Source organism: Melanaphis sacchari, unplaced genomic scaffold (assembly GCF_002803265.2).
Source record: "Melanaphis sacchari strain LSU unplaced genomic scaffold, SCAv2.0 Contig11_pilon_pilon, whole genome shotgun sequence".
In the NCBI taxonomy this organism is placed as follows: Eukaryota; Metazoa; Arthropoda; class Insecta; order Hemiptera; family Aphididae; genus Melanaphis; species Melanaphis sacchari.
The window spans coordinates 1907924-1931370 of NW_020270469.1; the positions used below are offsets into that span (position 1 = coordinate 1907924).

General features: G+C 25.9%; 1 protein-coding gene across 1 annotated transcript in view; it reads left to right on the forward strand.

Moving 5' to 3' along the window:
- LOC112604429 overlaps positions 1 to 14643 on the forward strand; it is a 179225-nt gene extending 164582 nt beyond the window's left edge. The window contains exons 7-12 of the mRNA XM_025353473.1: positions 10671 to 10901; positions 10998 to 11141; positions 11249 to 11454; positions 13246 to 13397; positions 13501 to 13573; positions 14243 to 14643. Of these exons, the coding sequence (XP_025209258.1) occupies positions 10671 to 10901; positions 10998 to 11141; positions 11249 to 11454; positions 13246 to 13397; positions 13501 to 13573; positions 14243 to 14255 (819 nt within the window). The 3' untranslated portion in view covers positions 14256 to 14643. The remainder of the gene's footprint in view (positions 1 to 10670; positions 10902 to 10997; positions 11142 to 11248; positions 11455 to 13245; positions 13398 to 13500; positions 13574 to 14242) is intronic.
- Positions 14644 to 23447: the final 8804 nt, after the last annotated feature.

Genomic DNA, 23447 nt, shown 5'->3' on the forward strand with positions numbered 1-23447 from the left:
TTGCAATTTAATAGAACGATTCTTTTTAATTTCATAAATAATAGTATCAACGCCGGAAAATTATTAAATAATTTCAAAATTATAAGTAAGTAATTTAAAATATGATTTCTATTTAGAAAATTTTCAAAAATCATAATTTAAATGATTTTACAATAAAATTAAAAACACGAGATAGGGAAAGGTGAGCATGTTTTGTAGATTATACCCTATTTATAGTATATTATATGTTATATCGAGTTGGTATAGTAAGGACATACCCGGAGTATTTTTGCTGCGTCAGTGATCGAAAATACAAATCGCACTATAATATACATGACTTGAATGGGGTTAAAAACTTAAATCCAAATCAAATGCATACAGCATAATATGTATATGCCTACTTCGCAGGTACATTTATACAATATAATACAGTTTCATGGTTATTTTTTTTTTCAAATTACTTGAATTTTTTCAAACAATTTTCTTTATACGTTTTCTTGTGATTTAATACATACCCAAATGACCTACGACAGCAAGCTTAAATTAAATATATTTATTTGTTATCCGTTGCCCGAGTGAAATATAATACCATAAAAGTGTCATATATATTTTATTTTTAAAAGGTTTTGAATTTATATTTTAACTTTATTTATTATGATCATTAAGTTGGAAATTTGAGAGATTTCGGCAATTTACTTATATTCAAACTTAGTTTTTAAGTTAACGCAACTTTACTTAAACTAAATAATCAAAATGACTAACTTGTCTAGATTTTGGGTAACGAGAGTATAATACTGATGATCCATTTATGAAAACAAAAAGTACTTTATATTATTATTATTTGTACTTAATATATGCGTGTATCATTATTATGATAGCATTTTAAACGATATTAATTTCGTGGAATTTGCGTTTAACTTTCCATAATTTATACCATCGGCATAAACGCGCATATTATGGTTTCTGTAATTACAGAACAATTATCCAAAACTTAATAGGTTTGTCACAATCACGCGTGAGAATAAAATTAATGACTCTTAACGATTGATGATGATATTATTTATGCTTCATGAGTTGTGCTTAAATTATCTTGTGAAACTTGTTTCTCTGCAGATACAATATATAACACTATACTCTCAAAAAACTTAAAAAAAAATTTATCTGCTTATAAACAATGGCATATTTATATGTCTAACTGGCCTTAGTTAATATTTTTGAAGTTAAATGACAAAAACATATAATTCAATAGTTATTTCATATTTATTTTTTACTTAATGTATTATATAATATCTTAAGAATCTGATAGCCACACTACCGATAAGTCATTTACTAAATTTATCTCAAAAATATCCGAATTTATAAATCCTTACAGCTGTTCTAAATAAACAGCTTATTTCATAATTCAAACATTATTCATACTTCATTAACTAAATAAATACATTATTTTTATCATCATATATTATGTTATCTGTAACTTGTTCGTTTTTCGAGTTTTAAATCCATATTTATCTCGCATATTATAATATATATAATAAAATATTATAATCACTGTATTGTTTGTAGTGTATTTAAATTATCTTATGTACCTATATCTTGTTTAATTGTTGAACTAAATAGTTACACTAGAAGTTAATAAATAAAAAAAATAAAAAATTTAAAAATATTACATTTTTAACCAAGTGTATGTAATCGATATTTCTTTTAGCTGCAGATCGTTAGTTCGTGTCTACCATTGGACTTTTATTAACACCACTTGTACGAATGTTCACAAACATTGCATCATGTGATTATATTTTATAATTTAATGAAAAAATAAAACGGATGTTCGCCAACGGGTCTTATTGACTCACCAATTGACCGATCTCTAGCCGACCAATCACAACAAATCTCAATTTTTCTAAATTTTTTGTGCAAGCCCATTCATTGATTATTTACGTTTTAGCTCTGAAAGTCGTACCAACATGAAGTGCAGTATATATATTTATATTTTAATAATTATAGGGTTCGTCTGAAGTATTTAAATAACAATTTGTTCAAAGGTTCTTATTGATTAAATTCCATAAAGTCAAGGTTACTGTGAATTATAATATGTAGTATACTTTTCCATTTTTGTACGTTAAAGTTTTAACTAAAGATCACAAAGGAAAGGTTTTTTTTCTTTCTAATTTTTATTATTTTTCAACGTGCATAAATTAATTGATATATAATATACTGATTAGAAATTTAGTTTGATTATTTTATAATATTTTATTTATTGTTTAATATAGGTAAAAAATTCAAAATTATTATTTTGCTTTTCGAGAAAAAAAAATAATGTTCATCACGTGGTGTACATATTTTTTTAATCAAAAATTAATTTTCAAATCTGTTGAGTTTTTGAAACAAGGTTTATACATCTTCATTATTTTATCTGAAAAATCTTCATAGTTATTTGACACCTTGTTGCCTTCATAGTTTCCTGGTAAAAAAATCAGTTACAATATAACATACATTGCAACAGTTTGGCATAAAAGTAGGTTTACAAAAACCGCAGATTTTCAAGAGCAACAAAAATATATTTATGTATATAGGCATAAAAAGATCAAAGTCCATTTAAAATAGTTTAACTAATAATTAATAATTTAAATAATTTGATACAAGCAATAATAAAAAATAATGATAATATTAATATATAATATAAAGTTACAAATATAATATAAAAACAAATAACTACTATAACTTTATATAAAACCCGATAGTAGGAAAACCATTAACGAGAACAATGCATATTTTAATAAATCATATGCTTCATCCTAGAAAAGAAACTATTTATTTGGTAGTAAACTTATGAAAATTATATGTACAACTTAGCAAAGGAAAATTAACTTAAATAGTAATTATCTCATAATTACACTTTATCTTATATCTTACATCTATTATATTTTACTTTATTACTTTTATATCATAATTAACATAATATTTTTATTATAATCATTCATTAGTATTATAATTATTGCCTTAGCCGTATTAAGCATTGAAATTAATCCAATTCCCACTAAATATTATGATAATATAACTAAATAATTGAGTTACAGTGTTATGTACTGTAAACACTTAAATTCATTTTATTTTAAAAATTTTATTGAAAATATTTTTATTTTTTTTTATTTATTTAATTTAATTTTAGATTATAAATATAAGTTAAAAAAATAATACAGAACATACGCTTAAAACACATTATATTCTCATTGTGTCCTTCTAGTAACAAATAAAAAAATCTAATGGAAAATCAAGAACAATAGAGTGAAATATATGGAGGAAACACATAAACCCAAAACTACTTTGTACATAAATAAAATAAAAAATCACACCTTAATTTTAAATATTAAATACTTTTTACTGCTATTTATCTAAGTTATAATGAGACCGCTATTAACTGATGCATTACCAGTATGGGTTTTTTTTCTTCAATAGAAGTTATAAATTTATAAAAATATCATTCAAAGTTAACTGATTCATAGTTCATACGAAGTATACAACTATAAAATAATAAAGGATTGCCCATAAATAAAATTTTAAGGAAGTGCAAAAAAAAAAAATTTCAAATTTAAGATAATATTAAGATTTAATGTTGTTTTTACATAATATAAATGTAAATATTCTGTTATGCTAAGTAAAAGTATTAATAAAATATCAATTGATATTTATGTTGAATCATTATAATTGGTTCATACATTATTTTAATGAGTATAGATAAAAAACAGAAATCAAATAGGTAATACAATCAAATATATCATTTAGTATCAGTAGTCTAAAAGAATTTCATATTCTTCGTGTCATTCTAAATGTATTAATGACATACTGAATGGAAATATTCTATCATTCTTTCATAACGATAACGATTTTGTATTAGAATATAATGTATTTCTTTACTTATTCTATATCTTATAGTGATTTAAAAAAAAAAAAAAACAATTTGTCTTCGTAATAAGATAATATTATGGTAATATTTATAGAATTACAAGTTAATTTAATTTTTTTTCTAGTATGGGCAAGGACCCTTTTCCCCTCTCGTGTGTGCCCATGACTATATCCATCAATATGGGTATTTAATCATTATAAAATCTACGAAAAACCATAATTTTAACCCATGATTATGACAAGACATCTTTCTAAAAGATCTCTCAGATAACAAACACAGAAGACTTACTTGTTTTGTTTATTTATATTATAAATTTAGTAAATTGAAATAAATAAAACATTATATAAAAATATCGGCCCTTTCGCTATCAATTATGATACATAATATGAGAATTATAATAATATAAATATCAACAGTATCATGTCACACAATATATAATTTGATAACATCTCATTTATATATTCGCACTCTGTACTATGTTAACGTGGAATAACTAAAAACTTAGTCGTTTTGTCAAATCACTGAACGCACACTATTACAGTAAAGGTTTACTGGAAAATGCAATTAATAACTCAAACAGAGAATTGCGATAAAGTGCCAAAGCGCAAAATTACAAAAAATAATAAAGAAAAAAAATCCTCATGTGCTTGTGTTTAATTATCATTAAAATATAAGTAACGACAGCGAGACTTATCTCTGGATCGGTGGATCGGTGGGAAGTGCGCACGCCTGTTTTTAATATATATAAGTACTGTGACATGCGCTACGCTCGCGATATTAATGAACCGGAAACTTGTCTGTAAAAAGGAGGGTTTACACGCATTATTATTATTAACGCCCATTCGGTAGCGGTCCGTCGAGAGAGAGGGAGATTGACATAAAATAATTGTTATATTATTTCCATCGTTTTTTTTTTCTTTTTTCTTTTTCATAATTATTCTGTAGGCTGACAGTTTTTAGCGCGAGCTTCGATAATTATTATTATATTTCAGAGTTTATTATTCTGTAAATTATTACATTTTGTTTGGGGTGTATAAATTATGAAAACTATTTGATAAATAGTCCGTCGGTGATGGTTGTAGAGATGTGGTACGTGCAAGACACACGATTATTGTTATTATATTGTATAATATATTTATGCGATGATGTTATCATAGCAGCGGTCGTGCGGTTGCGACCCAAAAAGGGATGAAAAACGACGGAAAGCAAACAATAACGTGAGCGGAACCGTCACGTAGTATAGGTACCGAATAATTACAATAATATTATTACTAGCATACTCATCAGATAAGTATATATATATATATATATATAAATTATATGTGCGTATGGCATTCAGTGTGATTTTTTAAACTTCTGAACAACCGGTAAGATTCTATTTTCTACCAGTACAGAAAGAATGAATAAATTATACCATTTTATTATAATTACGGCTAACAACGAATCCCAAAACGAAATGTTTAGCTTTGTTCCGCCGTAACGAAATATCGTGTTTATGGTCTTACATTTTTAATGTTAACCCGTTTTTTAATTTAATATTCGAGAAAATATCTACATATAGCCATTTAAATTTAAAAACTTAATTTATATAATGTTATATGACAAACGAATATACTTTCTTTGAGATTCCGACCTACTCATTTAAAAAAATACCGCGCCGTTGTTCTATGATACTGCAGATACGATATCGATTATAAATATTTTAAAATTAATGAAAATAACTGCAAGCAAATACAAGATCAAAATAAACCGTGAAAAATGTTAAGTGATATTATGCACCGCGCGCGTTTTCATAAACTGAAACGACTATTCGAGAATAAGTTAAGGAAAAATAACAGGAAGAGGATTCGAAGAGGTGTTTAAATTGCAATTTTAATATTTAGTCTACAGCACCGGAATAATATAGTGACAGACAATAAAGTGGTGGACAATTCTCCGCCCACCGCAACTACGGTGTAAAAGTTTTTAATTTTTTTCCACCTTCTATATACATTTATATATGTATAAACATATATAATATATATATACAAGAAACCATCGTAAAACTGCATGTCAAGTCGAAATAAACTAAATGCATTAGTTTTACAAACACAACAACACACACACACACACACACACACACACACATAAATATATAATATAATATATACATTATATATATTATCTATTTTGCATTTTTTTTAAATAGCTTTTGTTTTTAAGTTCCATTGAAAATTATTAGACTAATATATTTTTACAACCTTTTTCGCTCGAACGCGACATCTGTTCCAATAATGTTTTAATTTAATAGCCCACAAACCGCTATAATAGCAACAATACAAAATTATCTAAGTCTATACCATCACCACCACAACCACTGACACCACGTACACCACCTTCATATTTGCAATTAATAAAAGTGTATACTCAATAATTTCTACGTTGATATATTTTCTCAGTCGATGAGTGTATTTTTGTTGTAAAAACATCTTTCTTTATGCGATTTAAAACACGAGTAAAATATGTGTTACTCGTATAACTAATATACACTTTTGCAAAATAATCCTATTTTTAATTTCATATTTTGATGTGCCTATAATATTCTTATGAAAACGTCCACGTACAACCATTATAATTCATTAATTATAAGAATTTAAATAAGAACCGTCCTTTTATGTAGCTGGAGTAGGTATATACGATATAATGAGATTGTATGATCAATATACACAGTTTAGTATGACGAGAAAAATTGCCATGACGGAGCATTAGTAATAACTCAAATAACAGCGTTAAAAATAAGCACTCGACAATATGACGAGCTTACTTAGTATACAGTTAATAATTTATTCGGCAGAGCTATCGCCCAATTATGTCATTTTCTGCGGTATGATATAATGAAAATAGCGATAGGTTACAGTATAAAGTATTGTTATATTACTGGACCGGGAAGAATCGAATACATTATCCAACGAAAAATGCTTGTTTAAGATATTGAGAAATTCTATAGTCCACAAAAACTCTATGCCACTTGAAAATAATAACTATTTGTTTTTTTTAGTTTAATGTTTTTAAGAATACCCACGCAATAATACACTATATTTTGTGATTAATATTGACACACATATTCATATAATATCACTATTATTTATATGATACTAAAAATAGTTCTAAACAAAAAGTTAAACATTTATATTGTTCATAACTGTTATCGTATGTATTTTTGGAAATATTAAAATAATAAAGGGAAATTCATATTATTAAAATATTAAACGTCTGCTATAAGCCGACTGGTAAATAAATAAATATTAATATTCATTTGATATTTCAAAAGTTAATTAATTATCAAAATATGTATATTACGGGCTATACCTGAAAATTTTATTATTAAATTCGTTTGATCTCAAACTTTGTAAGCATTTTCAATCAAAATTCCTTTGTTTTATTTTTATTTTTAGAATACACGAGTTCAAAGAAAAATATTTTTAAAACTGATAAATCTATTTACAGAAGTTGCGCGACTACTTTTGTGAAACTATCTAAAATTGTAATTGAAAGTAAAGTTCACGAAATACAGAAACTTATTATCGTCTCAAACAAAATACGTGCTATAGATTCGATTGATATTTTTAAATCCAATTAAATAGCTGTTGGTTTATTTTCAAAAAAATATTTCATAGTTTTTAAATATTATATTTAAAGTTAATGAATATATTATACAATATTATGTACTAAAAACAATACGTATAAGTGAATAATCAGAATATGTTTTGAATATATCGTATACCGAATTATAATCTTTATTTTTAAACAATCGTATCATAAGTAATAGCTTATTATTCATATTTTGACGTACTATACGTACGTATTTTTACTTTTTTAATGTATAATATAATCTGTTATTCTTTTTATTTATAACAAATAAAATATTATAATAGTGTTAACTGTGATTTGAGTGTACTTAGTTTTTAATGATGATTGAACGACTTTAGAAGTCACGTTTGTCGATTGTTGACAAACTTGGACTGCTAAAGGCTTTGAGTAGAAGTTGGGTCCATAGTGTATATACGACATATAATGTTATGTAATCTAGTGATCAGTCATTGGGTGATCAAAAAAAAAAAATAAAATGAGCTATAGTGTAGCTAAATTGCCTACTCGAGGTGCCGTGATACCGTAGATTTACTACAAAAATTATTGGAATATTGTATAACAAAAAAATAATTATTATTATAACCTGTTATGAGGTACCACGTAAGTTTTAATAGTAGTACAAATAGCCAGTGTTTGTTTGTTTGTTTGTTTTTTTTTTTAATTATTAGAAATTGTACAATCTATATATACAAATTATTACGATACGAAAATTGTATATTTACGATAATATATAAATTTATATGTATATATCATCATGTTGAGAAAGAAACCTATTGGTAACAATTTTTTTGCTAATTTTACTGGTCTCTACACCATTTATATCTTAATCTACATAGTAGGTTATTTATTGGAAGGGTAATGGAGGACATAAAGGATATCGGTGTATTGTTATGCGTACTTAAATTTTGGTAAAAATAGTAATATCGTGGATGAAATCAGTATTTTGTATAACTTTTTTACTTTGTTTTGGCCTAATTTTTAATCGGCATTTTGACTGGGGAATTAATTTAAATAAATTCCCAGACTAATTTATTGCTAAAAATAAATTTATTCACACAAGTTTAAATTATATGAATAATATTTTATTTTATTTTTTACGTAAAAACAAAAGTCACCGGTCTATTGATAAAATATTTGGTAGTTTTTGAAAAATGAAACACCTTGTTTCCTTAAGTTGTAACATATTCCCAACATTTCATAGTTTTATTTATAGTGCTGACAGTATCATAAATAGTTGAATATTATAATTGACGCATTTCTTTTTTCTGTTAGGTTTTTAACGAACACCTATATCATGTATACACGTATATTAGTGGTGTGTATAATATAATATATTATATAAATATATATATATATATATCCGTAACAACGTACATGAATAATAATTGACGCGTGTCGTTTTTATCTAGCAAATTCTGGTGAACATGCATAGCAGTTCACATGCATCATTTTATATTTTTTCTTGTATGAGCCTCTGCCCCGGGGAAATGTGTACCTACATTACCTTTTATATCAAACGCCAAATTATACGTACCTATATTATATATTATACATTACTTCAGGAGCTCTGAAATGAGAAAACGTATACAATTTTCTTGAACTTAAGTACACCGACCGTATTCATAACATCTCCCATGACAATTTAAAATATTATTTATCGCTGACGTATCTCGTAAGGCTATATTATTATCTTCGTTTATATGTTAATGATACGTATCAAATTTTTTTCTGAAATCATTTTCTCGTGACATAAAAAAATATTTTCTACGTGTGTACGATAATCCTTATCCTACCCGTGAATCCCGGTGAACCAATAGCCGTGCGTGTTTACGCGATTATTCTCAATCAAAATGACTCTACAGTGTACATATTATATGCATATTCAGTAGACTCTGCCAATTTTCGAAAACATCTTACAAACCTATCTAAAATATTTTTAACAGATTATTGATAGAAAATACGTGACATTGATATCGTTTTCAGTACGGTTGTAAACAGTCCGATTGACAAGGAATATTTCTAGTATGAACTTATATAATTATTTTCTTGATATTATTCGAAAAGTATAATTTGTAATTATCGCTATGCATTATTTTTGCATTTAATACCTACGTGAATGTTTACATTAAATTTTAGCTTCTGTACGGTGACGTTCTACGAGTGTCTTCTATAGTAGACGCTTCAGCAGCATGACTTTATACTTATTTTAGTTTTAAATATGGATTTCGCGTTTGGTTTTCTCCGTAAGTTCGGTGTAAAAAAAAGTTAGCAAATAAAAAATCACGCTCGCTATCGGCGACGTTTGTGTGGGTTGAGTGAGGAGAAAATGGAAATAATATCGTCGGAAATATAAATCTCGATGTGGAGGGTGAGAAAAAATAGTAAAAGAAAAACGCAATATAAATAGCGTACTCGGCGACCGATTGGGCATTATTCATTTTTCTTTTTTTCGTTTTATTTTCATCCGCGGTCGTAAACTCGCGTATATGCACGTTGAACGTGTTCATCTATAATAGTGTGTGATGCGTGTCCCGCTATACGCACAAAAGTTTGACGGTGATGTATTATAGGATGTCGCCCGTGAACTAAAAACTCTTCGTCTCTCTTTTCTCTTCTTGTACTACCTATATATTTATCTTTCTTTCTCTCTCTCTTTTTCTCTCTGTCTGCTCCTGTCTGATCGATTCACAGCCGATCGTTGATTGCCAGCGCGGCCAGTACGAAAAGCACTTTTTATAAGCGCCCGAAAATCCGTTATATACAATTGAAAGTGATCATCACACTGTCGGAATTCTCATGTCACATGCAGGCGTTTGAATGAAAAATTAACGACACCTAAATTCAACTCATATCTATATAATAACGATTTTGGAGTACATCAGACTTGCAAAATATAGAACTGAATTACAGTAAAAATGTAGAAATTAGTTTTACTATAAAAAAATATTTCTATCTCGATTTCTACGAAAATACTAACTCTTTTATTATTTGACTACCCATTTATTGTATTCCCAACCTTAAAACTTGCTGTTAAGTACGTTGCTTGAGTAATACTAGTCAATTTGCGCGAACTGTCGTTTTAGCTTTTTTTATTATTATTATTATTGTTGTTATTTTATTTCTTGACTGTAAATTCTTAATTTTTGGAATGTAATTACAGACGGACACGATGGAGGTCTGTTCCAGTGCGTCGTTGCTTGGCCAACAACTCACTCTTGTCGAACTCGAAAGGCTTTCGTTCATTGGACCTGAAGAGTTTGTGCAAGCATTTGCTAAGGACAGTCCACATATCGATTCTTCGTTTAAAGACATGAAAAAGACAAAGAATCTCGAGTCGTATGTCCATTGGTTTAATCGGCTCAGCTACTTAGTGGCATCCGAAATATGCAAGGTAACCTTCCTCGTTTACGGCTACATAATATTTTTTTATTGTTTAAATTATTATTATAATCATTGATGTATTGGCTTCACTGTTTTCTTGTTTCAGCATTCGAAAAAAAAACAGCGTGTAAAAACAATTGAGTTTTGGATTGAGACAGCCCGAGAGTGTTTCAACGTGGGAAACTTCAATTCACTTATGGCTATCATTGCAGGGCTTAACATGTCGCCAATAAGCAGGCTCAAAAAAACGGTAATACAAACAATTGATATTATTTAGTTGGTCGTGGGTGACGCGAACTCGCCTCCCATCTAATTATTGTACAATTTTATAAATTGTTTTTGTTTCATCGCGTTTAGTGGAATAAAGTGCAACAGTCCGCTAAGTTTACCATACTGGAACAGTACATGGACCCATCGTCCAATTTCAGCAGCTACCGGTCAACGCTCAAGGCTGCTCTGTGGAGGAGCGCTGGTGCCACCGATCAGCGTCAGAGGGTTGTCATACCGTTCTTTTCGTTACTCGTCAAAGACATTTATTTCCTAAATGAAGGATGTCGTAATAGGTGATTATAATTTATATTATAATATATAGAACTATACATTTATAAAAAATATAAAATACGTTGTCTTAAGTATGTTATAAAACATAGCTTTTCAACACAAAGTTTGAATAAGATACTTATAAATTCAACTACAAAATATTTTTTTTTTCATTTTTAACAGTATTTTTTTTTAAATGATTTCACAATTTTCTTTGGATTATGCATTATTTAATTTATTTTAAATATTAAATAGTAGCTATATTATTATGAGCAGTGAAATTTGTTTAAACTCGATAAGATAAAATGGTAATTAGGTGCACTAAGTTATCACGCATGGTGGTCGTGAGTTCTTGAGAAAATTGCATGATTAGAAAATATACTAGTATCGTTATAATTATTGTCTAATTTATTTTCTTCTTTTTTTTTTTTTTTTTTTTTTTAATATCAATTTTTATACATCATATATTTTAATTTTTAGCGTATTTTATGCTATATTTTTTTCATGTTATTAAATTCAAAATATGTAATTGTTAATAATACGTTGGTGCATATAATGTATCTACTATTATAATAATAAACACCATTAATTAAATGTAAATATTATGAAATATAATTAAGATAATATATTTTTCAGTTTTTTTTTTAATTTCTTTATATACGTATATTATGGATTATGCAAAATAGATATCGAACTATATATTTGTATATATACAATAAAAGGAGTAGTATCTATTTATAATCTAGTTTTCTATTTTATGACCTAAAAAAACAATATATATATTTTCTCTCATTTCATTATTGTTTGGGTTTTTTGAATTGATATAAAATAACAAAATAAGTTGAGATTTAACGAAATTCATTAAATTAAATTTTTTTTTTTAGAAACTTTAATATTTTTGTCGTAAACAGTAGTAAAAATAATATTCAGAACTCTTGTTATTAATCATATATTAATAGCATACAAAATGTAAAACAACATTTAAAATTAAATATATATATATATATTGTTATTGTTGAGCATTTAATTAATTTCATAATACATATTTATATACCTTTTTTAATCTTAAATTTTTCAATATAATTAAGCTACTAGGCGTAATAATATGTCGTTTCACTAATTTTAATTTCTATGCATAGCCAGGTAAATTCTTCAGTGATATATTAAGCAATAGTTTACTGTTAAAAAATATTAAATTTGAATATATTTTCATTTTTTTAAAAATCTTTACCATCTGTATTCAATCATTTCAAATGTTTATACAATTATTACATTTTTATTCTAAAAATGTATTTTTGCCAGGTAAATTCACACATCGATATGTAAAGCGAGTTAACTTTACTATAATTTACAGCAGAAATGGTTAACCTAAATAATCTTAGGGGCCACTTTAGAAATGCATTAGAATGTCGCAAATGGTTTACAATATTATATAATTCATGTTAGATTTGCAGCCAATAAATAAAAAAAAAAAATAAATAAAAATTATACAAGATGACCGTGGACTGGCCACCTCTGCTTGCAGTGGATAAAGGATAGATGTATCGTTTCACTTAATATTCAAAATGTTTTGATTATAAGTTGTTCCGGTTTGATTTTACGCTATAAAAATCAAACGAAATAAGTATTTTTGTTATTATTTAAACGACATGATGTTTAATAATATTTACTATGTAGAAATTTATGTTTTCTAACGCTGAATCGAGAAAAAGATAAACAATATTTACTCCTACACCGATTTAACGCTTTTTTTAATTGTTGTATAAGATATTAAATGATAAGATTCTCTATAAAAATTGGGATTTTTTTTTCAGGCTCGACAATGGCCACATAAATTTCGAAAAATTTTGGCAATTGGCCAAACAGGTGACAGAGTTCATTACGTGGAAACAGGCGGCTTGCCCGTATGAGAAGAACGCCAATCTTGTGTTGTTTCTCCTCACCACGCCAGTGCTCAACGAAAAAGGTTAATTTAGTTTATTTGCTTGCTTTTTTTTTTTTAATCATAGCAATTGCCATTTCTAATTTTGTTCTTATTATTTTTTTTTTTTTTTGTTTATCACTTATAGCGCTCACATTATTGTCATTCGAACGCGAACCGCCAGACAACAGCGTGGAAAAAGAACACTACAAAACCCTCAAGTAAGTTTGGGTTTTTTTTTCTGCTCTGTCGAATCAAATCATAATTACGTACAGAATTAAAACGTCCTTCTAATGGACAAATTCATTTCAAATTAACTTCTATTAAGTTCTTGTACTGTTTTTATTTTTTTGTCCGTTATAACAACGACGCAGGATGTTAAGAAAAATAAAAACGATCTATACAATGACGATTTAATTTTAAATATTAGATGCGAAGTTTGAATCTCTACACATATTATGAAATTTAATCTGTACAATATATATAATTAAAATTGACAATTTTTCGGTACATTTAGATCTACACATTCGTCTGTTTGCACTGAATTTGTCCATAAAACATAAAAATATGGTACCGTTATTTAGATAATAATTCTTAACCTTATATGACTAAATCTAAGGTAACGAGTCAATATTAAACTATTTGAAATAAACCTCTTAACTATCATTGAAATAATACTAAAGAAAACTTTTTTTGTGTGTTGAATTTAAAAAAAAAAAATGTTTGTTCTACAAGTATACATATTTTACTATTTAAACTTAAAAAAAAAAAAAACTATTAGCGATTGCATAATATTTTACTAGAGTAATTAAAAAAAGTTTTTAAACAAATACGATGAAATAGAAATATGTTAATTGAATGAATTATAAACATGGTTTTATTTTTTTCAGGACTGCATCGTAATATGCTGTATTCTCAATTATTGTATACACTTCTGGACTTTAATTTTCCACTTCTTCAAAAGTCTGTTTTAATTTATTTTTATTTTTTTTCAAAGCACAAAGATGTGTAAATGTTTTTTTTTTTCAATGTTTCATCTTAGGATTGACTTGTATGATTATTATTATTATTGCACAAAAGGCTTCCATATTAGTGTTGCATTTTGAAATAATGTATATTATGTATTTTTACGAAAATTAAAATGTTAAGAAAAAAAAATAATTGTATAAAGTTGAATAGGTTGTATTTTTATATGTACTTAAACCGATTATATTTTATCGAATTTACGATTTCCACTTCATATTAAGTTGTTCAAATATCGTCAGTATTATTTTCAAACAAACTAACAAGTTCCTCCTAATCAATTTGATTTAATTTAATTTATCTATAGTTATTATTTTATATTATTGTATTGTATTTTTTTTTTTTTTTTTTTGTATAGTACAAACATTTTATGAATTTGTATAAATCATGAATAAAAATAAAAAAAAAATCTCTAATTAAAAGTAAATCAACATTTCTGCAAACGTTTTGTTATCCAACCTAACTCCTTTGTCATATTCCGTCATATATCTTTGGAATTAAAACAACAATAAATATAATTTTTATGAAAAAAAAAGAGATAACCAAACAGCGTTGTTGAACGCGTCAAACGAATACTATTGTTATATATAGGTACAAAATAAACTCGGTAAACTCAACAGTATTTTTTTTACTGGCAGAATTTAATGTTTATTATCTCAATGCATTAAATATTATACTTACACTAAATTAATTTAAAAAAAATGCTTATTTTAGTTTATTTTAAATGCTAATACCTTTATTTGTTTATAATTTTGTAATATAGAATTATGTCGTCATTAAATAATATCAAGTACTATTCATAATATAGTATTCAATTAGGCATACGATTTTTAATATTAAAAAAAAAAAAAAAACAACCACTTAAGACGACAATTGTTTTCGTTTTAATTTAAAATTTTACCATAATATACGTAATATTACGTACATTTTACCAGCTTTATTCGAAAATATTATCATTTATAGTGTGTTATGACTTTGAGTTAAATGGTTTATTTTTAAATTGTTTTCTCCGCAAAATATATAGAAACCATCAATTGAAGAAACAAAAAGTTTAACCCGGTGATGCATATTATGTATATATATATTTATATTTAATAATATCGCTATGGTATGCACAAAAATATTATTAGAAACAGAATACATTTGGATTTGATCCACTGGAATAAGCTGACCAATCATTAGAACATTTTTATGTTTTTAGGTAAAATATAAGATAACAACATTTTTTTTTTTTCTAACAGGTAACATTTGCCACAGTCACCAAAATTAATATATTTTATAAGATTAATGTTGTAACGTTTAAGTATGTAAGTTTCCTTTAGCAATCGTTACACAATATAATTACGTTAACCAGCCGATCCCGTGTTACAATAACTAAGTTGCCCCTAGTAATCAATGAAATGTTAATATTGTTAATAATACTAATCTTGATAATAACTCTTTTTTTATAATTTTTTTGTAGCCGGTGATGACAGTTATGCAAAAATCTGAAAAACACTAAAAGGTTTTTGGGTGCAGATTTAATAGAATATTGATATAATGGAATCTAATTTATTTTTAATAGTTTATTACAAATTATTTAATAAACTTAAAAATAACTTTTTCACAGATTTAAAGAGTTTTCAGCTAATTTTGTGCTTAATTGATTATCGGTTGGTCAACAAATTTTCAAGTCGCATAGGTGGATCTTAACTTTTTGATTATACTATAATAGATAGTTACTAATTTAATTTTTGTAATGTCTTAATGTTTCTGACGTTGATAAATTTGTATACAATTATTTAGTTTTGTCAGTTATTGTCATTGACTTCGACTGTAGTCCGTGCAAGTATTTCACAAATCGTGTAAAACACAAGAGAGAACACAGGTCGATGGTCTATCATTAAACTTAACAAATGTTAGTACTATTATCTATAGTTCATAAAAAAAAAAAAAAAAAAAAAACGTAAACATTATTTTGAAAAACCCGTCATGAGAGAGAAAAAAAAAATCAAAAATTCAAAAAATGTGAAGATTCGATACTCGCCGTACATGTATGACTTAATTAATAACGCATACTTACTTCCCATTGATAGTACCTAGTCGTTTTCGAATAGTGTTTGGTCGCCGTGAATCGGAACAACAGCGTTCACTCGTTTATATCGAAATATTGAACGGTATAATATACAATACTACGAACGCAAAATTACTAAATCATCATAATAATATTACTGCCATATTTTAGACACTACAGATTGAGTAAATCCGTTTGACCAGCTGGTTGTACAGTATTATTATAACAGTCTTGACCGCTACCGCCACATCAGCCTATACATATAATATTTAGTAGTGGTCGAGTTTTCGGTATCGCTTACAAAACAACAACGCCGTAATTGGCGTCCCGGGTGTAATGTACATCACTTATACATGCACAGGCTCACACGGCTGTTGTGTATGCGTTTTTAATGGTCTGTCAGTGTGGGATGCGGACGGCTGTCATGTACGCCTCGTGTAATATACAAAGTTCACTAGGACGCATCAAGCGTGCTAACCCCATTTTTTTTTTTTTTTTTACATTAAAAATAAATGTATTAAAATTACGATTTTAGAAATTTTTAAGTGGATACACTTAAGTCTGTTTTTTGAGACAATCATATTTTTTTTTTAGTCGATGATTTAAGCTTCTTTTTTTTTTTTACTATAAATTGTAAAACGGACGATTTTTTGGGGAAATGTTTATATAATATCTGAATTAAAATTTGAACGAATGGTTTCTCAGTTGGAAATAACGTAAGTATACGAATATGAAATGCATAAAAAATTGGATTTAATACTTTTTGAAAGTAGTATTTAATATACATAGAATTTTATGTTTTGTAAACATTTTGCGACTCAAAAAAAATGTTATCATAGAAACTTTAACAACTTAAAGCTTTCCACAATCACTTAAATTAATTTATAAAATCCAAATTTAAATCAAAAAAAAAAAGAAGAATTTTTTTATAATAACCATAATTGTAATTGAAATAATAACAAAATGCATTATTTGTCATAAAATCATCATGATTACAAGTTTATAATAGATACCTACAAATAACATAACCTATATTTATGTGCGAAAATAGTATAACACTACATCGTACAAGTGACCAGGACTTTGTTTTTTCTTTTTATATTTCAATAAATCTGTTTCCGATGTATTTGTAATTATTGCCATTAATCTCATTTACTATCGTAATTCTTCATAAAAATTTATTTTTTCAATATTTTAGGTAGGCAGAACACCTGTGAATTATAATCTGCTTATCGTCGAGTGTGAAAATCGCATCGTCCGATAACTAATTCATTCGTGAAATTAAAAACTGCAGGTGGCGCGCGTGTACGTGAAAACTGAAAATCATCGCAATATATTTATTACGATTAAAAATAAAAACAGCTCGAACGCAAAATTTTAAATAACCGACAGCGAATCCACTTATTAGTTTATATTGATCCATACGTATAATAATATGTTTATAAGTATTATGGTCTAATAATAGTAACATATTCCGATGTTCGGCAAATTATAATGTATGTTATGCTGCATTCATGAAATTAAACAACGCCGTTACCAAACACTTGAAATTGGAAATATGATTATATATGAGCAATTTTACGGAATCGATAAAATGTTAATTTATGCATGGTATTATACATAATAATGTTTCTACCCAAGTTATATGTTGGTATATATAAGACTTACTATCCTTATAAATAATCAACTACCTACTTGTTCGAAATATGATTTGTATGTGTAAGTATTGCTATTTTTAAAAACATATTCTTCTTCAGTATATAAAATTGTAAATTAATACTTTCATTCAGAAAATTTAAAATACAATTTAAACAAATTATAATGAAATAAATAAGTAGTAAAAATTAATTTTTTTTTTTTTTTTTTTTTTATTATTAATTAATTATTTTACTCAAACTTTTATTTAATTTCAAATTATATTTTCAAGAAAAAAAAGTATTTATATAAATATATAAAAACATTTATTCTATACATTTCGATAGAACTTATGTTTTCATATTAAATGAATAACTTTTTGTAATATCCTCATTATAATATTATTACTGAGCTTAACCATATTATTATTTATTTTAGCTTTAACGCGAATACAAGAAAAAAAATCAAATGATTTTCTTCAACTCAGTATATAATAACATTTTCACGTAAAAACAGCTTTTCACGAAAGTAAAATATATTTAGATACACATTATTATAATTTACCCAAAATTTTATATATACTGTGTATACCATATTAAATAAGTAAATATATGTATATTAGGATGTTACATGTTTACGAGAGTAAAGTTTACTGTTTCATTTTGTTGTCATTATAACTATTATTCGCATGTCATGTTTGTATATCGAGTATTTATTTTATTTTTATTTATTTTGTTTGTACTACTCGACTTTCAAACCATTTTTTATTTCGCCTCTCGTTCATCGTCTAGAATTATATATATATATATATATATATACTGTATGAATGCAGTCACTGGTTGCATGTGTGAAACAGAACAATAAAAAAGACAAAATAAATTCGTGGAAAAAGTATCCTCCATCGAACAACTCAATCTACAGTGAATGTTAAAGAAAATCGCTCCAATTTTATATTTTATATCCAACCTGTTGGCTGTAGAGTGTAGATTAATACAATAATTTTTCTTTTATCTAGATGAAATTAACTCACTTTTATATGCTCGAACATGATATGAATTCAACTAATCACCAACCAAAACAATGGATATTTGAATTTCAGTATAAATAAGATACTTATATTTGTTGTTGTAATAATAAATTATAATTCGATATTAATTATTATTTAAGAATAACATAAAATCAAAAAAAAATACACGTAAATTTAATCATATTATATTTAGGTGCCATTTAATTAATGTCAACATTGTGTTATGTTTGCAGTATAAAAGCTTAAATATTGATATAAAAATGACTGCTTTCGTATTTAATTAAGAACTTTTTTAAGATATACATTAATATATAATTTCAAGTATTACAAGAGTTTTAATATATAATGACTTGCAGTACTACTTCAGATAAGTATTATACTGTGGCTAGGTATTTACTGACTGAATTCCCTTAACTCATATAATATATACTTTCTTGTATAAATATATTATTAAGTATCAATGACAGGCGATTTGTATAATTTTTAAAGTTATAAATAAAAATCTTACAAGCAAATTGTCATCTTTATAACCTTTAACAATTTTTTTTTAAATTTATTTTTTATTTCTCTTTTAATTTGTATGTAACAAGTAACAGGTATAAACCGTCCATATAATAAACAGAAAGATTCATTAGTTATGATATCCTCATATTCTTTTCAATAATTAATTTACTAAAATTCTGTTTGAAATTTATATGTAAACATATAACGTGTATCTTGTAATCCTGTTATGATAGAAATTTTTTTTTAAACAAGTACTATCCTACTTTACTGCAGGATATTAATAAATACAATTTAGGAATTTATACTAAGAATAATAATCCTAAAAAAATAGGTTTGATAAAAATGTATTTAATAGTCTATATAGTAGTTGAGTACTCACATATTTTACTTTGATAATTTGAACACATTTTAAAATCTTTATAGAGTAATATCGTATATTATAATTTTATTGTAGATAGATACACTAAGTTAAATTGCAAAATATAATTGTTAAAATTCAATTTATGAACATCAAAATGTATCAAAATGGTGATTTTCATTTGAAAAAATATGAATTTGAATCGCCATAAGATTCTCCATAAATGGTATAAAAACATTACAATCATTTTAAAATATGATCTATAAATAAACTTCAAAAATGCTGATTTCAGAATTTGATCACATTTTTTTTTTTTTTTTGTAAGAGAAAATCTGAAACGAACTTATCTAGTGAATCACTTTGTATACATAAATGTCGTTTCTAATATTTTTACTATTTCTTTCATATTTTTTTTTAATTTTAAAATGTTTGGTTTTTATTATTAAATATTTAAAATGTTATTTATACGCTTTATACAAATTTTTATTATTTATTATAGATGTACACTGTAAAAATTACCTGTTCAAATTTCGAATTGGACATATCAAAATCTTTGAAAATTGATTCACAAAACAATGATTCTCATTTAAAAAATAAAAAATTTTACTACCACAGAATGTTTGGTGAATCATATCGTATTTGGCTGACTGTATACAATTTAAAAATAAGCTATTACAGCCATGATTTTTTTTTTCGTACCAAAATTACTTTAATTTATTAATACTCCTTTTATACAGATCGAAAATTTACGAATATTTCATTAATTTGCATACGTATCGTGTACAGATACATGATACTTATTAATACATCAATTATTCTATAAAATATGTGTAGTAATATATTATGTTGAGTTATAATAATTCTGAAGTTGTAAATATCATATTATGCGATGGCAACAAATGATAAATTTTAAATTTATAGTATACTATTGTAATAAATTCTGCGAAGAAAGCTATCCGTTACAGTTATGTACTAAAATTTCTCTTAATACAGTGAAAAGTAATTACACTTTCAGCTGTGAATTTCATATTAACTTTAGTCGACGATACACTGCATAAATAGTGTATGACTGAAAAATTTCTCGTTGGATTTGTCTTATTATAGTTTAGATTATTGATAATTAATATACGAATATAAATTTTATGGTCGACCGTTTTTGTATATTGTGTTTTAAATATTATGGCAATAAGATAAACAAAATAATTCATTCTTTCCGACAAGCAAATTCCTTCAAATTGCTATAATATATTTAAATAAAGGTTTTATTTAAACGAAATATTATTAAGTATTATAATATATTTTGAAGTTTTGAACTCAATATAATTGAAAATGTAATTATTATTCAATTGTATACGAGTATTTGTAAACCTAGTAAAATGTAAGTATAATTTTAATTTCCAAAAATAAACGACAGAGTTTAATAAAATATTTTGTATCATAATAAAATATATATTAGGAAAGTATAGTTAAGTAGTACTAACACTAAAAAACAATATTCCTTATAAAATTGTGTTTTTTTGAATCTCTGTCCGATTGATTACTTTTAATTATGAATGCAAATATCTAAATACGTACCATACACAAAGAGTTAAGTTGAATAACGCTCATTTGGATGAATGAGCAAATATTTATTAGGGTAGAGCATACATAAGTTGGGTAAGAAAATAGTCAATCATTTAGATGAATTTATCTTTAACTTAATTACATAATATACCTACCAAAAGTTTTTGGCGAATAAATGCACTAAGTGCAAAAAGGAAAGCAAATATAAACCTTAACTCAAAACTATATTAAAGTATATGATCAATTTTACATGCGAGAAATGAAGATGAAATTATCTATTACGATAAGAAATATTTAGTAAAAAAATAATTATAAAGAATACTATGGAGTATAAATAATATACGTATTTTAATCTATGTGATATTGTATTTATCGAATAAAATAACACAAATTTCTTGCATTGCCTAATACTATATACATAGGTACTAAAAGAGTTTCATATAAACAGCTAAATTATATTAAAAAATTATAACTATTAACAATTATTTTATTTCATAAATTAAGGAAAAGAATATGGTAATTATAAAATGTTTTGATAATCTCAAATTATTATGCGGTTTTAAAAATGGGAAGAAAAATGTATTAAATGTTAGGTTAGATATCCATATAATTATTGGTTAAATATTATAATATTATATGAGCTCACATAAACGATGTATTAATCATATTAGGTGTGCGCGAAAATTTAAAATTTTACAAATTATATGTATAAATTTCTTAAAAATATATGTTTCGGGTCATTTTCTTAAATTAAAACCATCCCATGCCATGTTACGGTGAATATAAACTATTTTATACATTTTAATATAACATTAACAATAATACACATCGCGTACGCCAAGTATAATATATTACGGAAAATGCCGTCACTTTTATAATTAATTTTCATGAGTTGCGCTTAAGCCATAGAAAACCCCTTTTGATAAGTCACTACAGTTCAAAGCCATTGAATCAGACAAAGATATTATTATTGTGCACTGCTGTTATATAAATGTTTGAATGAAAAACTTCATAAGTCTTAAAATTTGAATAATAAAGTTTGAAAATGTTTGTGTTCTATAACATGTTTTTTGTGAATATAGTGTGTATATAAAATGCGTGTACATATTATTGTTTCAAGTTGTTAAACTTCGAATTTCCAGTTTTGCTCCCTCTTTTACTGGCTTCTTTAAACATAGAAAGGTTTAATAATATACTGGTTTGTGCTGAATTATCATTAGGTATAATACGAAAGTGTTTGTAGTAGCATGTGGCTTGCTCGTCAAACTACATATTATATACATTAGTTCTGCCACTGATTTTTCTGATTTTGAATAAATAAATATCTTTTCAATTTTACTGGTCTGAAATATAAGGCACGAAAAAGTATGATAAATAAACTATACGATTGTTTGCAACTTTTACTTCGTAAATGATTATCCATGTATCCTAATTCCTAAACCAATAATTTGTATTCATTTAAATATTCTCAAGCAAGATAATATTTTAATAAAAATATTGCTATGAATAGCAATATTCATTATAATATAAATTTCATTATAATAATGAACATAGGTAATCATTATCTTATAGACAGCAATTAAAATTTTAGCCGAGTATAACTATATTTGCATTGATAATAATAAGAAGAATGCCGACGATGATCAAAAATAATACATAAAGAATTTTTAAGATTACTTTTTTTATAACTAAACATAATATTGCATCTATCTCATTGACGACCATATTATATTCATTCGTTCAGATCACAGGCAAAAGAAAACAAACGGATGATTGATCGAGGATCCCATGAAGAGTTCCGTATAATGTATGTTACAACGTATGCGTTAGGCGTATTGAAATGCAAACGTTTTACAATTATATACCTAATGGTCGGTGAGTAGAAGGTGGAGCGCTTTAAAAACGTCAAAAACCAAAATGCGTAGATGATTG